The sequence below is a fragment of the Giraffa tippelskirchi genome, chromosome 12 (genome assembly GCF_054371585.1).
Source record: "Giraffa tippelskirchi isolate mGirTip1 chromosome 12, T2T-mGirTip1v1.2.pri, whole genome shotgun sequence".
In the NCBI taxonomy this organism is placed as follows: Eukaryota; Metazoa; Chordata; class Mammalia; order Artiodactyla; family Giraffidae; genus Giraffa; species Giraffa tippelskirchi.
The window spans coordinates 47,261,851-47,286,630 of NC_137286.1; the positions used below are offsets into that span (position 1 = coordinate 47,261,851).

The 24,780-nt window shown below is 51.1% G+C and overlaps 1 protein-coding gene across 1 annotated transcript; it reads right to left on the reverse strand.

The window, feature by feature from the left end:
* Positions 1-1,887: 1,887 nt before the first annotated feature.
* On the reverse strand, positions 1,888-19,000 carry ISG20 (interferon stimulated exonuclease gene 20). The gene is made up of 4 exons (XM_081551999.1): positions 18,917-19,000; positions 18,369-18,620; positions 3,314-3,514; positions 1,888-2,101 (listed from the first exon to the last, which is right to left on the reverse strand). Exons 2-4 carry the CDS (start codon positions 18,594-18,596, stop codon positions 2,015-2,017), a joined length of 516 nt encoding a protein of 171 aa, XP_081408125.1. The 5' UTR covers positions 18,597-18,620; positions 18,917-19,000; the 3' UTR covers positions 1,888-2,014.
* Positions 19,001-24,780: the final 5,780 nt, after the last annotated feature.

Below are 24,780 nucleotides of genomic sequence, written 5' to 3' on the forward strand. Positions count from 1 at the left end.
GAAGAGAAGAGAGAAATCCAGCCAGCACAACCACCGGTGTGTGGGGACCCAGGTAGTATCAGGGGTCCAGAGGGCCATCAGGAGCGGTTCTTCCTTTATTAGGACCAGTGGTGATGGTGCTGTTCATGGGTCCCCACCTCCCCCAGCCCGATGCTGGGCACCCTGTCTATGGGATCTCAGTCCCCTTCTCAGCCCTTTGATGGACGGGACCCTGATCTCACAGAGGGAGACATGGAGTCAGGTGGGCTGACTGAAGCTGGGGTCTCTCTAGAGCATCAGCCTGTCCTTCCCCGTGACTGGGCTTCATCCACTGAGAGCTGGCTGTGCAGGAGGCAGGGGCCTGGGGTGGGGGCGGGGCCACAGCACATGCTGTCCTCTGGGGTCTTGATCCTCATCTCAGGGCCACCTAGAAGGTAAGGGGGAGCCCTCCCCAGTTTTTCCCTCCCCTGGGGCATCCAAGCCCCAGAGCCAGAAGCAGGACATCAGGTTAGAGATTTCCTTTGAGAAAGCTTTTCCTCGGGGAACCCTGGCTCCTCTTCTTTCAAAGAACCCTGAAGCCCTGGAAGAACTCTTGGGCTGGGAGTCATGGAGCCTGGGGGTCACCTTCCAGGCCAGGCAGCACCACTGCCCCGGCTGCCCTGAGCCTCATCTCAGCAGCTGATAAGGGCATCTGGAGGGTCCCTGGAGCCGCCCTCCACCCATGTTAAAGACCCAGCCCCTCACACCTCCTGCCAGAGGTTCCCTCAGGCTGGTTCTACCTGCAAGTCAGCGAAATGGTCCAAGGGCTCCACCTGGTGGCCAGTCACAGCCAGACAAGCAGCTGCACCCAACATATTCCAAAGTTCATTAACAATATGCAGAGGTCAGGACTCCAAAACGTGGGAGACAAGGTAGGGTAGAATCCAGAGACACCAAGCTGCACTTCCCCCTCCCCTTCCCTAGCCAGGCTTTCAGAGGTCAGTGGTACAAATGGGAGGCTGCCATTGTAAAACAGTCTGAGTGTAAAGCCCCAGAATTAGGAGTTGGATAGGCCTGGATTTGAATCCCTTGGGTTTAACCTCACCTGGAGCCCCTCATCCCTGTCGTGGGCTATTGAGGACACATCCAACAGGGCTGTGCCCTCTCTCTGCATGAACAGGCAGCCAAGGGACTTGGAGAGGGTGAAGCTGGATCAGTAACCATAGTCCCCCTGTTGGTACTCAGCCCTTAGGCTTATCCTTGGTTGCACAGCACAGTCGCCTGATGTGGGCAGCGCTTCTCAAAGCATGGTCCCTGGATCAGCACAAGACATCAAGGGGGTACTTGTTGGGAATGCAGATTCCTGGGTTTCCCCCGTCCATCCCTGCTGAATCAGAAACTCAGGGATGGGGCCCAGCAGCCCCCATGTGATGCTCAAGTACCAGGGTGATGAAAAGGTACCTTACGTGACTTGAATGTCTTATGCATCAGAATCACCTCTAGAGGTCAAAATACTAACAGGTGCCTGCCCCACCCCCCACCCCCACCCCCACATCCAGGGGATTCTGGTTCAGTGAAGCTGAAGAGGGACCCAGTCAGGGATTAAAATAACAACTCTGCAGATGATTCTACTGCACAACGTTGAACCCGGGTGTCATCCTCAGGAAACAGTTCCCCTTTCTGGGCATAAATGCAGCAGAAAGGCAGGTGGAGGTAATTAATTGTATTAGTTGTCACATGGACATCTTGGCAGACTCGCAGATTCAAGATGTTAAGGAAACTGACACTCCTTAACACTGACATCCCTTAAGTGATGGGAACACTTGAGCCCCCATCCCAGTTCATGTTGGCTGCCCTCTCAAGTGCTGGGTGGAATCCACCAACACCCGGCTCAGAGAGAAGAAAGAAAAAGAGGAAGATCCAAGGGAGTAGAGAAAATATAGAGCTATTTTATTGCTAAAAATGCATTTTACAAAAACAACAGAGTTTTTGTTCTGAGAAAACAAAAGGCCTCTAGTCCTTGGGGAGGGGCTGAACTCCACCAGGCATGCAGCCCTCACTGCCCTCGAATTCTCCTGGAGATGCGGTAGAGCTCCATGGCTGCCCTGGCGTCTTCCACCGAGTTGTGTCCCAGCACACTGTCCTGCACACACGGGATAGAGAAGGGCTGGGGGGCTGAATCCAGGCACCATGGGACCCAGGCCTTCCTTGCTCACACCCTGAGTCCAGGGCTGGAGTGGGTCAGGGGGAGTCTCCAAGGGCTCTGATACAATAGTCTCAGCAGGTGCTGAAGCAGGCCTGGCTTCAAGCAGCTCTCACAGGGAGCCCAGGGCCCGGGGAACATGGACACAGATATTTCTAGAGTGCTCCTTGCTCAGCAGGTTGAGAACAGGACTCTTCAGTGAGACCAGGAGCTGACACTCTGTCCTGGGTCCCTGGTGCCACAAGCCCTGCAGAGGGGCCCAAACTCACGCCAATCCCCTGCTTCCTGCACATTCCTGCTCCCCAGACAAGCTGCCCCCCCAATTCCTCAGACTGGGGCTCAGGCTCTCCCCTCCCCAGGCCGCCCTCTCCTGCCTCCTCCACTAAAACACACCCATCACCCTCCACTCAGACTTGGTGTCCTGACTGCCCCCTGCCCTCTGTCCCTGCTCAGGATACCTGCCTTCCCCACTCAGCTGTGTTGATGGACAGGTCATGTGCCTCCCTCCCTTCAACCAAGAGTTTCTCAAGGATCAGCGGGACCTTGCTCACCGGGGTCCTCAGCCTCTGGTCCAGCCTGGTCCAGAGCAGGTGCTTCTTAAACATCCACTGAGCCCAAGTGGCTGGAGCTCCTAGTGTCCAGCACACCTCCCTGGGCCCTTCCGCCCTGGTAAGCTCCCAGCACACGCCTGCCTCCGCCTGGGGCTGGGAATTAGGGCCCCGAGTGCAGTATCAGCTGCGACCTGATGGGCGCTGTGTGTAAACGGTGCGGCTCCCTGGGGAAACCCGAGGTCTGCGCTCTACACCGTTTCCCCAGAGGTGGGCTGAAAAGTGAAGCCTCAGTTACCCACAGGGAAACTGGCCTGACTGAAAACAAACTAAATCATCTTGATGGGCTGCCTTCCCTTCCCTGGCCCTCATTCTCACCCTACAGGCTTCCCGGGTCAGCTCTCAGATGGGCGCGGTGCCCACCCTCCTTCTGGGGAAACCCCGCACCTCTCAGAGCACACAGCCTCTCAGGACTACGTGGGGGAGTTGGGGTGAGCAGAGCATCTCTAGGGCCACATATTTGCTCTGGAGGCACTGGGGGACTTTAGAGTCCTGGAGGGAAGGCCAGCCCCCCACCCCCGCCAGCTAAAGGGGTGACCCTCACCTGGATGCGCCGCCCGAGGAGGCGCTGGCTCAGCACGCGCAGGGAGACCCGCCGGCAGTACTGCAGGCCCGCCTCGCGCCACAGCAGCCGGTCGGCGGCCGTGTCGTAGATGGCGTAGTTGCTCATGTTCTCCTTCAGCGCCTTGAAGTCGTGCTTCAGGTCGTGACCCACCACCAGCTTGCCTTTCAGCACCTGTAGGATCTGGCCAGGAAGACACGGGCCCCACACGTCACCCAGGGCCCTTCCAGGTGGGTCTGGGACAACTCGGTGCCATCAAGGGGGCGGGCCTGGAGCAGCCCCTCCTGGACTTGCTGTGTGAGCATGAGCAAACCACCATTTCTCTCTGGGCTTGGCACATACATATCATGGAGAAAATGAGGAGACTGGGGCAGGCCCTTCATCACCTTCAACAGTTTAGTTCTGCCCCAAGGCCTATCCCAGCTTCTTTGGGGGCTTCCCTGGTGGTTCAGCCGGTAAAGAATCTACCTGCTAATGTAGGAGACCGGGTTCAATCCTTGGGTTGGGAAGATCCCCTGGAGAAGAGAATGACAACCCACTCTACTATTCTTGCCTGGAGAATCCCATGGACAGAGGAGCCTGGCAGGCTACAGTCCATGGGGGTCACAAAGAATGGAACACAACTGAGCGACTAATAGTTTACTTTGAATAATAGCAATGCCAATGGGCCCATGAGCCAGGCATTCACTGATGTTCATCACATACATTATGTTATTTAATCCTTTCAACAACCCTCCTGTGGCAGGTGGAATAATAACCTCCCAGAGATGCCCACTTCCTAATCCCCAGGACCTGTAATCATGTTACATGGCAAAGGGAAATTAAAGCTGCAGATGAACTTCAGGTTGCTAATCAGATGACCTGAAAAGAGGGGGAGTATCTGAGACTTCCCTGGTAGTCCAGTGGTTAATAATTCAGCTGCCAAATGCAAGGGACAGGGTTTGATCCCTAGTCCAGGAACTAAGAGAAAGCCTACATGCAGCAACAAAGACCCAGAGCAACCGAAAATCAAACTAGGGAGAGTTTGGGGTGATTCAGAGGGGCCCAGCATAACCCCAAGGTCCTTATATGTGAAGGTCAGAGAGATCTGACTTGAGAACTTGATGGGCTGTCTCTGGCTGTGGAAGTGGAGGAAGGGGCCGAGAGTCCGGAACACAAGAAGCTAGGAGCTGGGAAAGACAAGGAAACGAATCCTTCACCAGGCCTCCTCCGGGGTTTCCCTGGTGGCTCACAGGGTAAAGAATCGACCCGGAATACGGGAGACCCGAGTTCGAACCCTGGGTCAGCAAGATCCCCTGGAGAAGGGAATGGCTACCCACTCCAGTATTCTTGCCAGGAGAATTCCATGGACAGAGGAGCCTGGTGGGCCACAGTCTATGGGGTCACAAAGTGTCGGATATGACTGAGCAACACACACCGGAGGCTCCAGAAATGAATACAGCCCTGTGGACACTTGAGTCTCAGAAGAATGAGACCCCCATTGGGCTTCTGAACCACAGAACTGTCAGACGACAAATGTGCATTATTTTAAACCACCCAGTCTATGGTTTTGCTATAGCAGCTGTAGAAAACCAATACAGCTATGAGGGAGGGCTGTGTTTAACTGCATTTTGCAGCTGAAAAACACTGAACTGTCAAGAAGTGGAGTAATTTACTCAAGGTAATTCTGTTTTAAAATATTTGCAGATTCCTTGACACCTCTCAGAAAAGACAGAGCCTAGGACTTCCCTGGTAGTCTAGTGGTTAGGAGTCTGCCTGCCAATGCAGCGGACATGGGTTCGATCCCTGGTCTGGGAGGATCCCACATGCTGCAGAGCAGCTAAGCCCAGGTGCCCCAACTGCTGAAGCCTGAGTGCCTAGAGCCCGTGCTCTGCAACAAGAGAAGCCACCACAATGAGAAGCCTGTGCACCACAACTAGAGAGTAGCCCCTGCTCATCGCAACTAGAGAAAAGCCCACTCGGCATGCAAGAATGAAGAAGATGCAGCTCAGCCAAAAATAAATCAAATTTTAAAAAGAAAAGAAAACATGCCATCTGATTCCCTTCACCCTGAATATGAGCCAGGCTGTGTGATGGAGGCTCACCTCTCGATGGAGCCAGTGTCCCAGGATCCCTGAGTCACCCTGAAACCACCACGCTGGGGAGACCACCCTGAGTTAGGGAGTTGTACCCAAGGAGCCCCAGCCACACGACAGGTGGGTGAGTGAACCATCCCTTGATTCCAACCCTGGGCCTGCCAGGGGCCTCAGCCGACCAGCTGTCCCTGTCTGAGCCCTGCTCAGATTGCAGATGCATGGGTGACATAAATATTGACATTGTCTGGAGCCCTTGGTTTTGGGGTGACTTGCTAAGCGTCATTTGATAACTGGGACAGTCACACAGTTAGTTCGTGGCAGGGCCAGCTCTCAAAGCCAGAGGGCTGGCTCCAGTGCCTGCTGGTCACACCACATTATATGGAAGAGCCTCCTGCTCCCAGCCTCTGCCAGCCCCCTGGGCAAGCTGCAGGGGGCGACCCTGAGAGTGCACCAGCCTGGTGCCCTGCACATGTGCCCAGACCACCCCTCTTGCTTCTATTCTCACCTCCTCTCCCACGGTGGCCAAATGGAGAGTCTCAGTCACTGGCCACACGGAGGGGTCACCTTTCCTTCCCTCGGCTGCCCCTGGGGAGGATGGGGTCGGGGAGTGCTTGGGGCAAGCTGTCCCAGGTGCCGTCTGGGCAGCAGCTCATGGCCATCTCAGGCCCGCCTTGGACAGCTCTTCAGCAGCCTTTGTCTCTTCCTCTGTGCCCAGGAAGGAACCTCTAGGTGGCAGCTCTAGGACACCCTCCCGTGTCCTGCTTCTGCTTCTAGTTGCTTCCCCAGACATCAAGTGGGACCTTTGACTTGCTCCCCCTTGTGGCCACTTTGCAGAAGAGAAGCTGAGTCTCCCAGAAGTGAGGTGAGAGACTTACCTGGTGGTCCAGTGGTGAAGAATCCACCTTGCAATGCAAGGGAAGTGGGTTCAATCCCTGGTTGGGGAGCTAAGATCCCACACACTGTGGAGCAAATATGCTAGCATGTGTCAGCTAGAGAGACCATACACTGCAAGGATAGATCCTGGATGATGCAATCCTGCATGCTGCAACTAAGAAGTGATGCAGTCAAATAAGTAAATTTCTTTTAAACGTGAGGGGACCTGTCCACAGTCACAGCACTGGAGACAGGGTGGGTCCATCCTACCATCAGCCCCTCCATTACTGAGGTTTTGTTGGGAATGGTGGTTCAGGTGGTAAAGAGTCTGCCTGCAATGCAGGAGAACTGGGTTTGATCCCTGGGTTGGGAAGATCCCTTGGAGAAGGGAATGGCAACCTGCTCCAGTATCCTTGCCTGGGAGAATCCCCTGGGTAGAGGAGACAATCCATGGGATCATACAGAGTCGGATACAACTGAGCAACTAATACTTCCTCCAGACAGACTACTGCCCAACCTAGGGACTGGAGAAAAAGCTCCAAGAATGAAGCTGGGCCACTCCTGAGAGACACCAGTGCTTGTCACACTTGGGCTTAGAGATCAGCTGGTCAACCTCACCAAAATCTGGATTCGACTGCAGGATTCTGCCTTTCTAACAGGTGGTGAGGATGCTGGAGGTCTGCAGGCCCCCTGAGTGATGAGGGAACATGACTTCTGAGCAGAGGCTGGAGGAGAACCCTACGTGTGAAGGAAAGGGCTCGGGCAGCACGCAGGGGAGAGGGTCGAGGGGTCCAGCACACAGGGCCAGGGGATGTGGCCATGCTGGGTGGCTGGGGGTCACATGCTTTTCCTTGCTGACGTCTTTTGTGTTTCTGAACAGTGGGGCCTGTTTTCTTGTCTAGCAGATGACTCATGTCTAGTTCACACAAAGCCCTGAGGGGGCTGTGACATCCTAGAGTCAACCGCAGTAGCCGGTCCCAGGCTAAGTGGACCAAGTCATCGCAGGGTAGATTCCCGGGAAATTCATCACTTCCCAAGCCCAGGGGTCCCCACAGTGGGGGCGGGCATGGGTACATTCAGGACCATGAGACTCGTCATGAGACAAATAAGATGAAGTGAACAAGTAGAAGGACAAAGAAGCAGGGAAAGGAGGAGACCTGTCTCTTTAGCAGACAGATGTCAACTCTTCAGGACAAAGATTCTGGGACTTGCAGTGTGGTCTCAGGGAGGTCAAGGACCTCTCTGGGTTTCAGTTTCCCTCTTTTTAAGGGGAGGGCCTGGACAGGTGAGCTCCACGGACTTTTTGAGGCAAGGCAGAGAGGGAAATCCAGGGTGGTGTGGAGGTGCCAGCTGGCAGGGCCTCCGGGCTGTGTAACCTGCTGGCTGCCGACCTGCCCTGAATCAGTGTCATGAGGCAAATGTGTCCAATGCACTGGGTGGAGGCTCAGGTTCCTGGAAAGAACTGGAGGGGGTGGGGAAAAGGGACATTCACCCATCTGTTCTCATTGCCTGGCACTGGGTCAGGTACTTTCCATACGTCTTCACTCATGAAGCCTCACAACAAGAATGTTCTTAATGTCATTTTATAGTGGAGGGGACTGAGGATCAGAGAGGGTAAGAGGTAAGGTCACACGGCGGGTGAGTTGACTGCTGAGATGCCGTGTCCAGACCTGCCTGAACCTGTCACTATTATTACAGTTGTTATTATTACCATCTATTGAGAATCTAGGGATTGTATTAGCATTATTAATTTCAGAGTGGAAATTAATCATGTCTGTTTGGAGGAGAATAGATACATGTATGGCTGGGGCTTCCTAGCCCCAAGTGGCTCAGTGGTAAAGAATCTTCCTGCCAATGCAGAAGGCGCAAGAGATGCATGTTCCATCCCTGGGTTGGGAAGGTCCCCTGGATGAGGAAATGGCAACTCACGCCAGTATTCTTGCCTGGAAAATTCCATAGACAGAGGAGCCTGGAGGGCTATGGTTTATAAGGTTGCAAAGAGTCAGACATGACTGAGCGACTGAGTGCACATACACACATATGTACGGCTGAGTCCCTTCACTGTTCACCTGAAACTGTCACAACATTGTTTGTTAATTGGCTATGTGCGTGCTCAGTTGCCATGCCCTCTTCCAGGAGATCTTCCCTACCCAGGGATCAAACCCGGGTCTCCTGCATTACAGGAGGATTCTTTACCAACTGAGCCACTGGGGAAGCCCCGTTAATTGGCTGTATCCCCAAAACAAAATCTGTGGAAAATTTGGAAAGAGATGGGCATACCAGACCACCTGACCTGCCTCTTGAGAAACCTGTATGCAGGTCAGAAAGCAACAGTTAGAACTGGACATGGAACAACAGACTGGTTCCAAATAGGAAAAGGAGTACGTCAAGGCTGTATATTGTCACCCTGCTTATTTAACTAATATGCAGAGTACATCATGAAAAACGCTGGGCTGGAAGAAACACAAGCTGGAATCAAGATTGCCGAGAGAAATATCAATAACCTCAGATATGCGGATGACACCACCCTTATGGCAGAAAGTGAAGAACTAAAGAGCCTCTTGATGAAAGTGAAAGAGGGGAGTGAAAAAGTTGGCTTAAAGCTCAACATTCAGAAAACTAAGATCATGGCATCCGGTCCCAACACTTCATGGCAAATAGATGGGGAAATGGTGGAAACAGTGGCTGACTATCTTTGGGGAGCTCCAAAATCACTGCAGATGCTGACTGCCGCCATGAAATTAAAAGATGCTTACTCCTTGGAAGGAAACTTATGACCAACCTAGACAACATATTAAAAAGCAGAGACATTACTTTGCTGACAAAGGTCCGTCTAGTCAAGGCTATGGTTTTTCCAGTGGTCATGTATGGATGTGAGAGTTGGACAATAAAGAAAGCTGAGCACCAAAGAATTGATGCTTTTGAACTGTGGTGTTGGAGAAGACTCTTGAGAGTCCCTTGGACTGCAAGGAGATCCAACCAGTCCATCCTAAAGGAGATCAATCCTGGGTGTTCACTGGAGGGACTGATGTGAAGCTGAAACTCCAATACTTTGGCCACCTGATGCAAAGAGCTGAGTCGTTTGAAAAGACCCTGTTGCTGGGAAAGACTGAAGGCAGGAGGAGAAGGGGACGACAGAGGATGAGATGGTTGGATGGCATCACTGACTCAATGGACATGAGTTTGGGTAAACTCCGGGAGTTGGTAATGGACAGGGAGGCCTTGCATGCTGCTGTCCATGGGGTCGCAAAGAGTCGGACACGACTGAGCAACTGAACTGAACTGACTGAAGAGAAAAAAATAAATGGCTAAAGAGATAAGATGGCTGGATGGCATCATCAACTTGATGGCGATGAGTTTAAGCAAGCTCCAGGAGTTGGTGATGGATAGAGAAGCCTGGAATGCTGCAGTTCATGGGGTCGCAAAGAGTCAGACACGACTGAGTGACTGAACTTAACCGAACAAGGAAAAATAAAAACTTGAAAAAAAAAAACAGTGATGTAATAACCCTAAATAAAATATTATCTAACAGAAAAAAAAATAAATTAATTAATAATTTCCACTGCTGAACCCATGACAGCCCTCAGTAAAGATTTCTGATTCCAGAATATGGGCCCTATGAGGCAGGGATTGTCATGGCATCTTACCCACAGGGACAGGGGGTGCCTGGTGGTTTGCACCATGTCACTCATTAGGGGAATGACAGGCCCAGGCACAGGAATCTGCCTGCATCCTCTTTCCACTGTGTTTCCCCTCCAGTCCAAGCATTTCCTGGATGGGCCTGATCAAAAAATCAGCGAGGGCCCTTGTTAAAAGACCAGAGGGCGGGGCCCTACTCTAGACCGGCTGAAGCATCATCACCAGGAAGGGGCATTAGCAAATGTTCCAGGGTATTCCTCCCATCTGCTGAGTTTGGAAATGAGGGCTCTGATGTCTGTCCAGCCCCTCAGAACCTGCTGCTCCCATCATGCATGTCTTTCCATCTGTCCATGCATTCATGCCTGGGTGCAAGGAGGGGTGATTATAAGGCACTCTGAAGAATGTTGCCCTTGTGGAGGTCCCCTACTGTCATCGTCAGGAGTGGCCCTGGACCCCCCTCTTTCCTCCTGTCCCCTGCCAGGCTCTCCGGGTGTCCTGGCCCCTAGCTTGTGTCTGCTTCCCACAAGGCTGCTTAACCCATGGAAAACCTGGATGACAAAGTTGTTCTCCTTCACCTTGCTGAGCCCCAGAAAGACATGCCAGGTGTCGGGACCCCAATGGGGTCCTTGACCCAGGCAAGGGCTATGGCACTGGTACAGCTGAAACCACTCCCTGTTCACAAGCCACTGTGGCTTCCTTTCTGTCTCCCACCTAAACTACGATGACTCACAAGGTTCAGTTTTTCTATTTGCAAACTAACAGCATCATTATCGTTCCCCAATCCCACTCATGGGGTGGATGCTACTCACTATACCAGGTTAACATTAAAAGAGCATTTATTTACAAAAGTATGTTACAGACTTTCCCTGGTGGTACAGTGGATAAAGAATCTGCCTGCCAATGCAGGGGACACAGGTTCAATCCTCGCTCCATGAAGATCCCACATGCCATGGAGCAACTAAGCCGACAAGCCACATACTGAGCCCATGTGCCTAGAGCCTACGCTACACAATAAGAGAAGCCACTGCACTGAGAAGCCCACACACAGCAACAAAGACACAGTGCAACCGAAAACAAAACAAATAAATAGAAACCTTAGGTTTTTTTTTTAAAGTGAGTTACAAGTTATTGACAGTCATCATTAGATTAAAACATGAATTAAAAGAGCGTTGAGGGGCTTCCTTGCTGGTCCAGTGGTTAAGAATCTGCCTTCTAATGTAGGGGACGTGGGTTCCATCCCTGGCTGGGCAACTAAGATTCCATGTGCTGAGGGGCAACCAAGCCTGCGAGCCACAACTGGAGAGACGTCCAAGCACCACAATGAAGAGTTCATGTGTCTCAACTCAGAGCCAATGCAGCCAAATAAATAAATATATTTCTAAAAAAGAGCCTTGACCTGTCAGGTGAGAGCTCTGAATCTGGGCACTGAGTTGTAGCCCAGCCTGCTGTGTCCTTAACAAGTCACTGCCCCTCTCTGTACCTCGGTCTCCTCACAGGTTCCCTCCTGTGCTGACAGTCTGGTTTATGGGGCTCTCTGTAGACCAGGGTTCTCAACCTTGGAACTAGTAACATTTGGGGCCTGATACTTCTTTGGTGTGAGTGTGTGTTCTGTGCATTGTAGGATGTCTAGCACCATCTCTAGCCTCAAGCCACTGGATATCAGTGACAGCCTTCCCTGCCTCACTTAGCAATCAGAAATGCCTCCAGATGTTGCTAAAAATGACCCCTTGGGGGCAGAATCACGGTGCACTGAGAACCACTGCGTTAGATGATGGTCAGACCTACAGGTGTCAGAAGATAACAAGGCAATTACCTTGCATTATAAAAGCAGTGTCGGGACTTCCCTGGTGGTTCAGTGGTTAAGAATCTGTCTTCCAATGCAAGGGACTTGGGTTCAATCCCTGGTCAGGGAACTAAGATCCCACATACTGTGAGGCTACCAAGCCCATGTGCCACAACCACTGAGCCCAGACACCTCCACTACAGAGCCCGAATGCTCTCGAGCCTGTGTGCACCTACAGAAAAATCCCACATGTGACAGCGAAGATGCTGAGTGCAGCAACTATGACCCAACACAGCCAAATAAATAAATACTTAAGATAAATAAATAAAAGCAATATAATACCATTACAAAAAATAAAAAAGAGAACAGGGTGAGGGGAGTTCACTCGAAGCTTCAGTGCCTTGTGGACACATTGCTCCTGTGTGTCCCAGGTGGACTAGCGGGCTTAGTGGCTCCTAGGAGCCTGCCTGGCTTCTATGACCTGGTCGTGGTTCACTGCTAGCCTGGGCCACTCGCCATTCCCATGAGAGGAAGAGATAGGTTGGTGAGCCACTTTTGGAAAATGCCTGCAAGAAACCAATGCTTGGAGAGCCCTCGACTCACTTGAGAGGTGTCACCTCGCCTTGTGGGTCTGATAAATGGCTAATAGACTTCTGCCCTTTGGCGATTCCCCCCGTACATCTCGGGTTCTGTGAGCCTGGCCTTTGGGATTAAAATACTGAGGATGACAAGTGGGGTCAATGTGTCTCGATGTCTTCGTTCATGAAAACAAATGACGGGGGCTTCCCTGGTGACTCGGTGGCAAAGAATCTGCCTACTAGTGCAGGGGACACAGGTTTGATCCCTGATCCGGGAAGATCTCACAGGCAGCAGAGCAACTAAACCAGTACACCACATCTATTGAGACTGTGCTCTAGAGTCCGGGAGCCACTACTACTGAAGCCTTCTCGCCCTAGAGCCCACCCTGTGCACTGCAACAAAAGAGTAACCCCACTCGCCACAACTGGAGAAAAGCCCTTGCAACAGTGAATATCCGGCACAGTCAAAAATAAATAAATAAATAAAAATTTTAAAAGTATATTTATCTTTAAAAAAAAAAAGAAAATGATAGTGGTTGCCTCATCCCTCAGCTTCACTCTCATGCTGCATTGACACTGTCCGTGTGTACACCAGGCACGGAGAAGACTCTCGAGAATCTGCTGGACAGCAAGGAGCTCAAACCAGTCAGTTCTAAAGGAAATCAACCCCGAATACTCATTGGAAGCAATGTTTTGGCCACATGATGTGAACAGACGACTCATTGGAAAAGACCCTGATGCTGGGAAAGATTGAAGGTAGAAGGAGAAGAGGGCAACAGAGGATGAGATGGTTGGATGTCGTCACCGATTCAGTGGACATGAACTTAGGCAAACTCCTGGAGATAGTAGGGGACAGGGAAGCCTGGTGTGCTGCAGTCCATGGGGTCGCAAAGTGTCGAACACAACTTGGTGACTGAAAAACACCACCAGGCACTTAGCATTCATAGTTAAGTGAATTCACAGCATTCACACACTGATCACAGGATCAGAACATCGCAGAGGAAGTCCTGGGGACAGAATTTGAGTCTCTGCTCCTCTCCTTCCTTGGACAGTCTGCTCAGCCTTGTGCCTCAGTTTGCTCATCTATAAAATGGAGTGATAAGACTACCTCCCAGGCTGTGGTGAGGAGTAAAGGTAGTGCTGTATTGAAAGCACTTAGAACAGGGCCTGGACATGTTGCTGGACACACCTGTGCTACTTTGTCACATCACCCCTATGTCACAGAGGAGCACGGGGCACAGAGAGATTTAGCAACAAGCCGGAGGACATAGGGCAATCAGGTAGCAGAGCTGGGACTGGACCCGCATCCAGCCAAGTCTAAAGACAGTGTGCTTGCTCCCTGCCCCCTGCATGTATTACTGCATCTTGACAGCAAAGGCCAACATGAAGGCATAGGCAATTCTGGTCCATGCAGCTGCTGGGACTCCTGTGCGTGCTAAGTCACTTCAGTCTTGTCCAACTCTTTGTGACCCCATGGACTGTAGCCCGCCAGGCAAGAATACTGGCGTGGGGTGCCATGCCCTCCTCCAGGGAATCTTCCCAACCCAGGGATTGCACCTGTGTCTCTTAGGTCTCCTACATTGGCAAGCGGGTTCTTTACCACTAGCACCACCTGGGAAGCCCCAGGACTCCTGTAGTATTATGAAAATCAATTCAACTCCAGTCCCACAAACATTCTCAGGGCACCTGTTATGTTCAAAGCACAGTCTCCAACCTGGACTAGATAAAATACACAGCTGGAGCTGCAGAGCCAGGCAGACCCATGTGTGTGGCCAGGCAAGCTCTAAAGTGTGCAGTCTGTGGGACTTCCCTGGCGCTCCAGGGGTTAGAACTGTGCTTCCACTGCAGGGGGCACGGGGGATTGAGATCCTGCATGCCAAGTGTGTGGGCTATAGCAAGGAGGGTGAGACCTCCAAGGGGATAGAGTAGGGGGTGGGGAGGGTGAGGAGTGAGGAAGAGCATCACACAGGACACCCCCGGCCTGAGCCTGCCAGGATGGCAGTATTTCCAGGGGAAGGAATGGGGAATGGGAGGGGGAGGGGATGGGGCTGAAGCACTGGGCCGGGGGGGTGATGGCTGAGCTGAGAGAAATGCCAGAAAAGGTAGGTAGGTGGGGTTTGGGGGACCACAGACGTTGGGTTAGGGGGACTCTAGGCAACGGGCAGCCTTTGCAGATATTTGAACCAGGGGGTGGGGATGAGAGTGGGGACTGTGATCTGAGCCAGGCCTGGGGAAGTTTCTCTGACAGCTGGGTAGGAGAGATGAGCAGGGAGCTTACCCTGTGCAGAAAACGAGGACCAGAATCTAAGCCCGCAGTTCTCAGGGGAAGTTGGAGAGGGGACTGGATGTAAAATTTGAGTTTCTGCCCTGCCCTCTCCAGGGGCACATGGTGTGACCGTCAACCCTGAACCAGGCACTGTGTTTAGAGCTACAGACCACATCACCACAACCCAGCATTCACAAGGCCAGGGAGGACGCATTAGCTCCTCCTTCACTGGTGAGACAACAGAGGCTCAGAAAGCGTCAATAACTTGCGAAACGTCACACCAACCAGTCAGTGAGAGAGCAGGAAATGTGAACCACAAAGGTCGTTCCTAAGAGCTGCCCTGTCTTTGGATCCCCGCCTCCCTCCTTGTACGGGTGTGAATGCGTGTGTGTGTGTGTGTGTGCTCAGTTGTGTCCAACTCGTTGAAGCCCCATGGACTATAGCCCCCAGGTTCCTCTGTCCTTGGGATTTTCCAGGCAAGAATACTGGAGTGGGTAGCCATTTCCTTCTCCAGGGGATCTTCCTGACTCAGGGATTGAACCTGTGTTGTTGCGTCTCCTGCATTGGTGGGCGGATTCTTTACCACTGGAGACACCTGGGGAGCCCTCTTGAATGGCTATTAAGTGCCTACTCTGGGCAGCACTCCGTGTTTTACACCGGAAGGGCCTGGCATCATCTCCAGCTGAGAAACAAAAGCATTTCAGCACCAAGTGTGGATGAGGACGCCACGCACCTGACTGCTCAGTGGGGCTCTAAGTGTGGGCAGCTCCACACAGGGCCCCTGGGCCTCCCGTCGGCACCTGAACAGCCCCACCTCTCCTTCGTGTTGCCCTCCCCATCTTGTTCTCTGTCCTAACATTTCCTTCTTGCCCATCCTCCAGATGCTGCCGATGACTAAGATCCTTGCAACTGCTCCTCAGTCTCTCTGACTCTTCTATTGCCATCTCCTTCCTCACTCCCTTCCAGTCTCCCCAGCACCCTAGTTCAGGTTTTCTTGACAGTGGTTTTGACCCTGCCATGCTCTCACTCAAGAACCTTCAATGGCTCCCTATGAGTTGTGGGCCCTGAATCCTCCCACCCCTTTGGCAAACAGGTCCAGCCTTGTGCAGCCTTTCTAGAACCACCCTGATGTACTGTGCCTCCTCCTCTGGGCTCCTTAGTATCCTGTTAGCACCTCTAGAACAGTGCTGTCCAATAGAAAGAAACATAATGTGAGCCACATGTGTAATTTAAATCATTAGCAGCCATATTTTAAAAGTTAAAAGAAATAGGTTAAATTACTTTCAATATGTTTTATTTAACCTAACATACCAAAATATTATCATTTTAACATATAATCCATGTTAAACATTATTAAGGCATTTTATGGTTCTTTTTTTAATTCAGGTCTTTGTAATCCAGTGCGTATTTTATATTTACATCTCAGTTCAGACCAGCCACTTTTCAGGTGCTCACTAGTCACAGGTGATGCTCTATTGGACACACAGGTCTAGAGGTTTTGAGCCTTCTACATTCTATTCATCTGAACTTGTAAGAGATACTCAGTGATATGGGTTGAATATGTTCCCCCTCAAATCCACTTGTTGAAACCCTAGCCCCAACTATCTCAAAATGTGACCTTTTTGGAAATAGGGTCGGGGCAGATGTTATTGTTAGGATGTCATAATGGAGTGTGTTGGTTCCGTAACACAGGGGTCCCCAACTACCAGTGCCTTGCCTGTTAGGAACCAGGCCACACAGCAGGAGGTGAGAGGAGGCGCGAGCGAAGCCTCCCCTGTATTCACAGCCGCTCTCCATCACTCACATCACCACCTGAGCTCTGCCTCCTCTCAGATCAGCGGCAACATAAGATTCTCAGAGGAGCTCAAACCCTACTGAGCTTGAATCGTCCTGAAACCATCCCCCCAGCCCCCATCCATGGAAACACTGTCTTCCATGAAACCAGTCCCTGATTCCTAAAAGGTTGGTACCGCCTGCCCTAACAAACACGACTGGTATCCTTATAAAAAGGGGAAATCTGGGTACAGAGGCATGCACAGAGGGAGAATCCCATGTGAACATGAAGGTGAGATTGGGGTGACATTTCTCCAGACCAAGGAACATCAAAGATGGTCAGCAGGACTTCCCTGGTGGCTGGATAAGAATAGCGCAGTGGATAAGAATCTGCCTGCCAATGCAGGGGACGTGGGTTTGATCCCTGGTCAGGGAAGATTCCACACGCCACAGAGCAACTAAGCTGTTTCGCCACAACTACTGAGCCCGTGAACCGCAACTACCAAGCCAGCGTGCTGCAACTACTGAAGCCTGTGCCCCTAGAGCCTGTGCTCCAAGCCAGTGGGAAGCCTGTGCATCACAACGAAGACTCAGGGCAGCCCAAAATAAATGAATGAATAAATAAACAGATGGCCAGCAAACCGTCAGAGGCTAAGAGAGAGACACAGGTCAGGTTTTCCCTCCTCAGAAGGAGACTTCTGACACCTTGACCAGGGACTTCTAGCCTCTAGAACTGTGAGAACAGACATTTCTCTTATCTAAGCCACCACTTTGTGGTACTTTGTTTCCGCAGCCCTAGCAAACCAACATTTAGTTCGAGAGACTCTCAGTTTCCTCATCTGTAATATGGGAGCAAGGGAAGAACCCTAACAAGTAACAGGTTTATTCTGTTCTCTGTGTGGTTTTGCTTTTTTTTTGGCCATGTCACACAGCGTGTTCCTCGACCAGGGATCGAACCTGCGCCCCTACACTGGAAGTGCAGAGTCTTAACCACCGGACCACCAGGGAAGTCCCTAGTTAATGGGTTTTTAATACTTCTCTAGGCACTCTTTCCAAGTCCTTTCTCAACCCTCACAATAATCCTGTGGGATTGTCACTGTTATCACTCCCACTGGGGAAATGGGGTACAGAGAGTCCAAGGAACCTGCACAAGGTCACTTAGCAGGTAAGGGCAAAGCCAGGATCCAAACCTGGCCCTCTTAGCCCGGACCTAACAGCTCCAGAGGACGCTCCTGGCAGGCTGTTTTGTGAGGCATGAATGAGCTCCTAGATGGAACTCGGGGAGCATCCGGTGAGTAGCCAGTGCTCAGAAAACTGTGGCTATTGTTGTGGCCTCGTCTCTGGCACAGGGAGCCGCACACATGCGCAGTGTGTGGGACTAAAGTGAACCCTGGGTCTTTGTGTTCTTTGTGAACTTCCCCAGATTGAGCTCACCTTTCCAGAAATGACTCAACCCTGGTGCCATTCTCGAGGGTTTGAGTTTCCTTTTCATCGAGTGATTCAGAGAAACAGAAAGTAAACTGGAGGTGTCGCAAGTTGGAGGGCAAGAGGACTGGGAGACTTTGGCTCGCCCCACCCACCTGGAGGGATGGATGGCCCATGGGGGTCTGGGAGCAAGCTCTCCCAGGGCTCAGGGAGGGGCTCCCTGCCAGTGAGGGCCTCCGAGACCCATCCATCCCCCATTTCCCCCACCAGGCTCCCCGGAGGCAGCCAGTGTAGGGGAGAGAACGGGGAATCTAGCTCCCAAATCAATGTGCAGGGAGCATCAGGCAGGACTGTGTCCCCAACATGAGACCAGCAAGGTGGACCACATGCCGTGAAGGCTCCTCCCACAGGCGAGCCTAAGGTTGTCTGATGGCAGGAAGCCTCCTTGGGGATGCAATGGCCACATCAGTGGGTTTCTCACGCCCTGGTGCGGGGGTGGTGGGGAGTCGGACATGGCTGGAATTACAGGTCACAGATCCAGCACCCAGGGGAATCACCAGAGGAGCGTGTATGTGTGGGGGCATGTATGTGTGTTGGCCCGGCTGGCATCTGGCCCTTCGCTTACCTCCAGCCTGGCCACGGCAAACGGGGTGGCCCCCTCCATGTTCCGAGCTGTGATTCCGCTGACTGGGGTCCTGTAGTCGGTGATGTTACCCTCGGGCTGGATGAACTTGTCGTAGAGCACGGAGCCGTAGTAGTCCACAAGGCTGCAGCGAGCCAAGCCACTCTCCCGGCAGGGCCCCAGCCCCACCATCTCGCAGTCCATGGCCACCACGTCCGCGCTCCTTGCCATGTTCCACCAGGACCTTCAGATGTGCTGGGCAGGGGGAGGCAGGAGAGCCATCACTCGAAAGGCTGGCAGAGGCCCCAGGCGTCCTCAGCCACCTCCCAGAGAGCCCGCAGCCTCTGCCCTGCCCTTTGTCACAAACAGCACCTGGCCCAGAAGGAAGTTGGCCGCTTGCCACCCCAACTGGCTTCTTCACCCGGCGATCCCTCGGCCTCTCCCGGGTCCTGCCAGGCAGCCTGGGGACCAAGATGCCCCCCTCCCCCACCTTCCTTGGCTGCCGTCCCGGAGAAATGTCTGGAAGCCCCCATCCTGTCTCCCACTCTCACCTGCCTGCCTCTCTGATGCCCCTTTCTCGGCTACTGCAGTTCCTCTTAGCAGTGACTCATCTCCGACTTCAAGCCGGGAATCCTGACCCTGTTTCAGTTTCTGGTTTGCTATCAAGTGAAGTCAGGGGCGGAGGCCGGACACGTGGGCTGGGCTGCCTCATCTCCTAGGGCTGCCGGCCTGTGGGGAGCTCAGCAGCCTGAGTCAGGACTGACGAAGCTGGCCGCTGGCTCCGTGTCTGGGTGTCCCATCTTTCTTTGCCCCTGCCCCTCCACCTAATCCTTCAAGCCCGCCCCTCCTCAGGTGACGCGGCTGATGTGAACATTGTCGATTGCAACATCTGTCTCTTGTTTCTCACCCTCTGCCCGGAGAATAAACATCTCGGGGACTGGAGCCTGGGGATGGTCCCATAACTTCCGGAGCAGCCACCACCAAATCCAATGCTCTGTGAGGTCTTTCATGGGGGCAGGGAGAACTGGCTCTTGGGACAAGGAGGTTATTCACTGGGAAGGGCAGGAGAAGGTTGGGACGCAAGGGGGGCTAGCCACCACCGCTGACCCAGCAGAGGCAAGGAGGCAGTGAGGGAGCCCTACGGCCTCCGCCGGCTCAGGGGTGTCTCAGAAACGGTCATGTCTGCCTTTGAAGGGCTCTGCCTCTGGCTACGGTGACACTGTTTGAGGACAAGGAGAAGCAGGCCTGAGGGGAGCCCCCACCAGCCTGGCTGTATTACCTAGGGGCTATAAGCCTGGTGTGCTGCAGTCCATGGGGTCGCAAAGAGTCGGACACGACTGAGCGACTGAACTGAACTGATGCTTTGAGAAATGGAGTATCTCCTGCCATATCAGCAGACAAGGATGTCACCGTCATCCGCAGGGTAGCCCTCCAGTGTGAACTGGTGAACCCGAAGGGCACTCAGGAAGATAAGAGTACCTGCAATCTAACAGTCATCAGACTGCAGCCACTCTCCGTATGGTGAGCCCAAGGGAGCTCAGGGTGTGAAAAGAACACAGGATACTGGCCTGGGATAGCTGAGATGCGTATGAAAGGAATGACTCCAGTGAGCCCAGACTCTTGCATCTTCCCATACATAGAAAAGCACCAAATTCCTTAACTTGAGATATCTGTGCATGCATGCATGCTACCTCAGACTGTTTGCATCCCTATGGACCTACAGCCGGCCAGGCTTCTCTGTCCATGAGATTCTCTAGGCAAGAATACTCGAGTGGGTTGCCGTTCCCTTCTCCAGGGGATCTTCCCAACCCAGGGATCGAACCCACGTCTCTTATGTCTACCTGTGTTGGCAGGTGGGTTCTTTACCACTAGCACCACCTGGGAAGCCCTTGGGATATCTGGTTTTAATTAACAATAATCTTTTGATGTTGAGACTACCTAAAACTTTTGCAAAACTTTTGTTACAAAAGTTAAAAACTTTCTTTTTGTTGTTTTGCAAAACTTTGTTTCAAAACCTCTGTATAACTTGGCTCCTCCCCTCACCTCCTTGGAGCAGTTCTCTCAGGGTCACTTGAAATGCTGTCTCCAGGGCCTGAAATGAAAGTCACTCAGTTGTGTCTAACTCTTTCAACCCCATGGGCTATACAGTCTATGGAATTCTCTAGGCCAGAATACTGGAGCTGGTAGCCTTTCCCTTCTAGAGGGGATCTTCCCGACCCAGAGATCGAACGCAGGTCACCCGCATTGCCGACAGATTCTTTACCAGCTGAGCCACAGGGGAAGCCCAAGTATACTGGAGTGGGTAGAAGTCCTAAAAATCCCACTGAATAAAACATAACTCTCAACTTTTAGGGTGTGAATATTTTTTAAGTGGACAGCTCTCAGGCTAGAACTCTGACCCTTTAGAACAATGTCTAGTACATAAGGAGCACTCAGTATCTACTGAATAAATGAGTTACAACTGGGGCAAAAGTAGAATCAGCTTTAATGAGGAAATTGTCTGTAGGTACTGGGGTGAGTTGATCATCCCCCTCTTGCTTCCTACCCCAGATCCACATGGAACAAGGTTTGAGCTGTCAAATCTGACTGCCTCCAAATTGTCACAAAGATTTGCGGCTTGGAAAGGAATTTCCCCAGGTTCTCAATGTATTCACCAAGAGACATCCAGCTTCATTCAACAGACCTCAAAAAGAAAACCAGATACTGAAACATCTTTAAAGGGTAAGGCATTGTTCCTGTGTGTTGTTCTTGGTTCAAATTTGAGTTAGAAGTTTTGGTTCCCATTCTGAATGAGCAAATTTTCCTTGAATCCAGACTGTCTGGGGATTTCTTGTCCCTCAAACGCATAAAGGATTGTTACCCTGATTTAAGAGGAGATGCAAAATTCTTGCTACTTGAACATACATTGAAAAAGTAACTCCCTAAAGAAGGCTGAGCACTGAAGAACTGATACTTTCAAATTGTGGTGCTGGAGAAGACTCCTGAGAGTCCCTTGGACAGCAAGCAGATCAAACCAGTCAATCCTAAAAGAAATCAACCCTGAATACTCATTGGAAGGACTGATGCTGGAGCTCCAATACTTTGGCCACCTGATGCAAAGAGAAAACTCATTGGAAGGACTGATGCTGGAGCTCCAATACTTTGGCCACCTGATGCAAAGAGACAACTCATTGGAAAAGATCCTGATGCTGCTGGGAAAGACTCAAGGCAAAAGGAGAAGGGAGCGGCAGAGGATGAGCCGGTTGGATAGCATCACCAACTCAACGGACATGAATTTGAGCAACCTCTGGGTGACGGTGGACAGGGAAGCCTGGCGTGCTGCAGTCCATGGGGTCGCAAACAGTCGGACATGACTGAGCGACTGAATAACAACTGTGTGCTGAGGTTGGACACAGGAACTGCTAACAGCCTAGGGGAGGAATCCCTGACTCCAGCCAGGGGATGGGCTGCAGGGTTCCCTGTGGTGATGCTTCCCAGGTTTAACCAGGTGTCACTCATCTACCGGACCAAGTCCCCAGATCTCTTCAGGTCAGGCAACAGCAGGAAAGTGAGTCACTCCTGGCAAATCTCTCAACCTTAGCTGACACATACCCTGCCACAGTTGGCCCATTGGTAGGTCACATACCTCTCCCTACAGGCAACCTGCCCTTTGAAATCCAGCTGTCACAAACCCCTAAAATATGTCTGTGAATTCCAAAATTACATACCACAGATGGTACCACCTCAAACAGTCAGATATAGCAATTCCATGTGGTTCAACTTAAAACACATCAAACTGTACTAGTGGAATGAATACATTTTTAAAGACACAAAAAGAATGAATCAAAAATAAACTATATACCAATAAACATGTGAAAAAGATGTTCAACATTAAATCAGGGAAGTGCAAATCAAAACCACGAGTAACCACCTCACACCTGTCAAAATGGTTATTACCAAAAAGATAACAACATATATTGGTGAGGATGTTGAGAAATTGGGACCCTTGTGTAGCCATTGGGAATGTAAAGTGGTGCAGTCACTGTGTAAAACAATATGAAATCCCTTAAAAAATTAAACGCAGAACTACCACGAGCCAATAATCCCACTTTTCTGGGTGTATATCCAGAAGAATCGAAAGCAGAGTCCTGGAGAGATACAGTAGCATTATTAACGATAAAAATGCTTGTCCATGGATGGATAAACAAATGATGGCATGTACATCCAAATGAATGTTACTTAGCCTTAAAATGGAAGGAAATTCTGACACATCCTACAACCTCAGAGATGAACTCTGAGGACATTTTGTTAAGTGAAGTAAGCCAGACACAAAAAGGCAAATACTGTAGGCTTCCACTTATCCTTGTTCAGTCATGTTTGACTCTTTGCATCCCCATGGACTGCAGCACACTAGGTTTCCCTGTGCTTCACCATCTCCTGGAGTTTGTTCAAACTAGTGTCCATTGAGTCAGATTTCACTTATATGAGGTATCTAATCAGATACATAAAAACAAAGTGGAATACTAGTTGCCAGGCGCTGAAAGGAGGAGGGTCTGAGGGGTTATTGTTTAATGAGTATAGAGTCTCAGTTTTGTAAGATAATAACTGTTCATTGGAAGGACTGATGTTGAAGTTGAATCTCCAATACTTTGGCCACCTGATGCGAAGAGCTGACTCATTGGAAAAGACCCTGATGCTGGGAAAGATTGAGGGCAGGAGGAGAAGGGGACAACAGAGGATGAGATGGCTGGATGGCATCATTGACTTGATGGACATGGGTTTGGGTGGACTTAGGGAGTTAGTGATGGACAGGGAGGCCTGGCGTGCTGCGGTTCATGGGGTCAGACACGACTGAGCGACTGAACTGAACTGAACACTTCTAAAGATGAGTTGCACAACAATGTGGGTATGTTTAACACTATTAACTCTACATTTAGAAATGGTTAAGATGGTAAATTTTAAGCTGTGTATTTTATGTTTAAAACTAAAAAAAAAATTTAAGATAAAGAGTGAGTACATAGCTTCAAAGAGAAACAAGTTTAATAAACTTGTGCTCTATAAATGATAGGGCAGTTACATAAAAAAATAAACTACATAAATTCTGTAGCTCTAATATTTTCTTGCCACATTCCAAAGCACCATCTTGAAAGCCACCCACCTCAAAGGCCAAAGCACCCAGCAAGACTTGGTGCCCCGGGGTCCCCACAACCGCTCCACCAAGCCCCCTCCCACCTCGGCTGGAGGATTCAAAGAAAAGGCCTCTTCACCCACTTTTCCAGTTGAGTTTCATTCCAGAATGGTTTTACAAAGCTGATTTTAAACCGAGTACAACTCCATATGCGAACAGCTCCATCCCTCAGCCCAAAAGACCAAAGACCCAAAGCAACTGCTCAGCTGTGAGTGTAGCGTCAGCCAGGTTTTTAAGGAACCTAGAACAAAGTCCTGGAGGCCGACCAGCAGCGGGTCAGGGACTCAGCCAGCTCCCAGAACAGTCTGCGGCCCTACATTTGCTGTTGTTTTCAGGAGTGTCTCTCATTCCCTGGCCCTGCTGCTTTGCTCAGATTGATACAAAATCCATGCAGCACAGGGAAGAGTGAGGGCCCACAACCTCTGAGCTGTCCTCGGTGGCCTGTGTCCTACCTACTGGGACAGCCACAAGGCTAAGTCCTGTCTGGGCAAAAAACGTACAACGTGAGAGATGCGAGTTAAGTTTTCCTTGAGTGCAAAATGAGGACTGCAGCCCAGGAGACGCATGTCAGAGCTCTGAGAAGCTGCTCTGATCAGGAGAGGAGTGGTCAGGTTATATAGGAGTTTTGAAACAAAGGGCAAGTGGTCTGAACATCAAAATATGATGCTGTAAAGAAAACCAGAAATCTCGGGTTAAGGAGTTTAGTGCTTTTCTATGTATGGGAAGGTGCAAGAGTCTGGGCTCAAGCAGAAATCACTCCTTTGATTGGCGCCTCAGCTCTCTGGGGCCAGTATCCTGTGTTTCACATCCTTAGTTTTTTCAGGGCTCACCCGTAGGGAGTGGCTAGTCTGATGACTGCTAGATGGCAGGTATTCTTTTCAGCCCTGAGTTCCCTCAGGGTTCACCAGTTCATTTTAAGGGCTGCAATCTGCAATTGCTGATGACTGTGACTTTCTTTATTTACTGATAGGGCTGGAAATATTTCATTTCTCGGAGCCAAAGCCCTTAACCCAATGGCCTCGGGGTGTGTTCAGGTGTTACTTGGAAGAACCTAACACTAATCCTTAAAGAAAACACAGCCAGCCTCCAGGCTCACAAAAACTAACAACCTTGTGAGGTAGGTGGTACCATTATCCCCATTTTACAGATGAGGGATCAGACTTGAGTGAAGTCACACACTTGCCTAGGTCTCAAAGTTATTAAGTGGTGAGCAAAGATGGGGCTCAGAGTGTCTGTGTGACTTGAGCT

Coding starts and splice junctions, on each gene's coding strand:
- ISG20 (XM_081551999.1), bottom strand. CDS start 18,596: ATGGCAAGGAGCGCGGACGTGGTGGCCATGGACTGCGAGATGGTGGGG. Junction 3,515..18,368: donor TTGCCGTGGCCAGGCTGGAG/GTAAGCGAAGGG, acceptor CTTCCTGGCCAG/ATCCTACAGGTGCTGAAAGG. Junction 2,102..3,313: donor TCCTCGGGCGGCGCATCCAG/GTGAGGGTCACC, acceptor CCGTGTGTGCAG/GACAGTGTGCTGGGACACAA.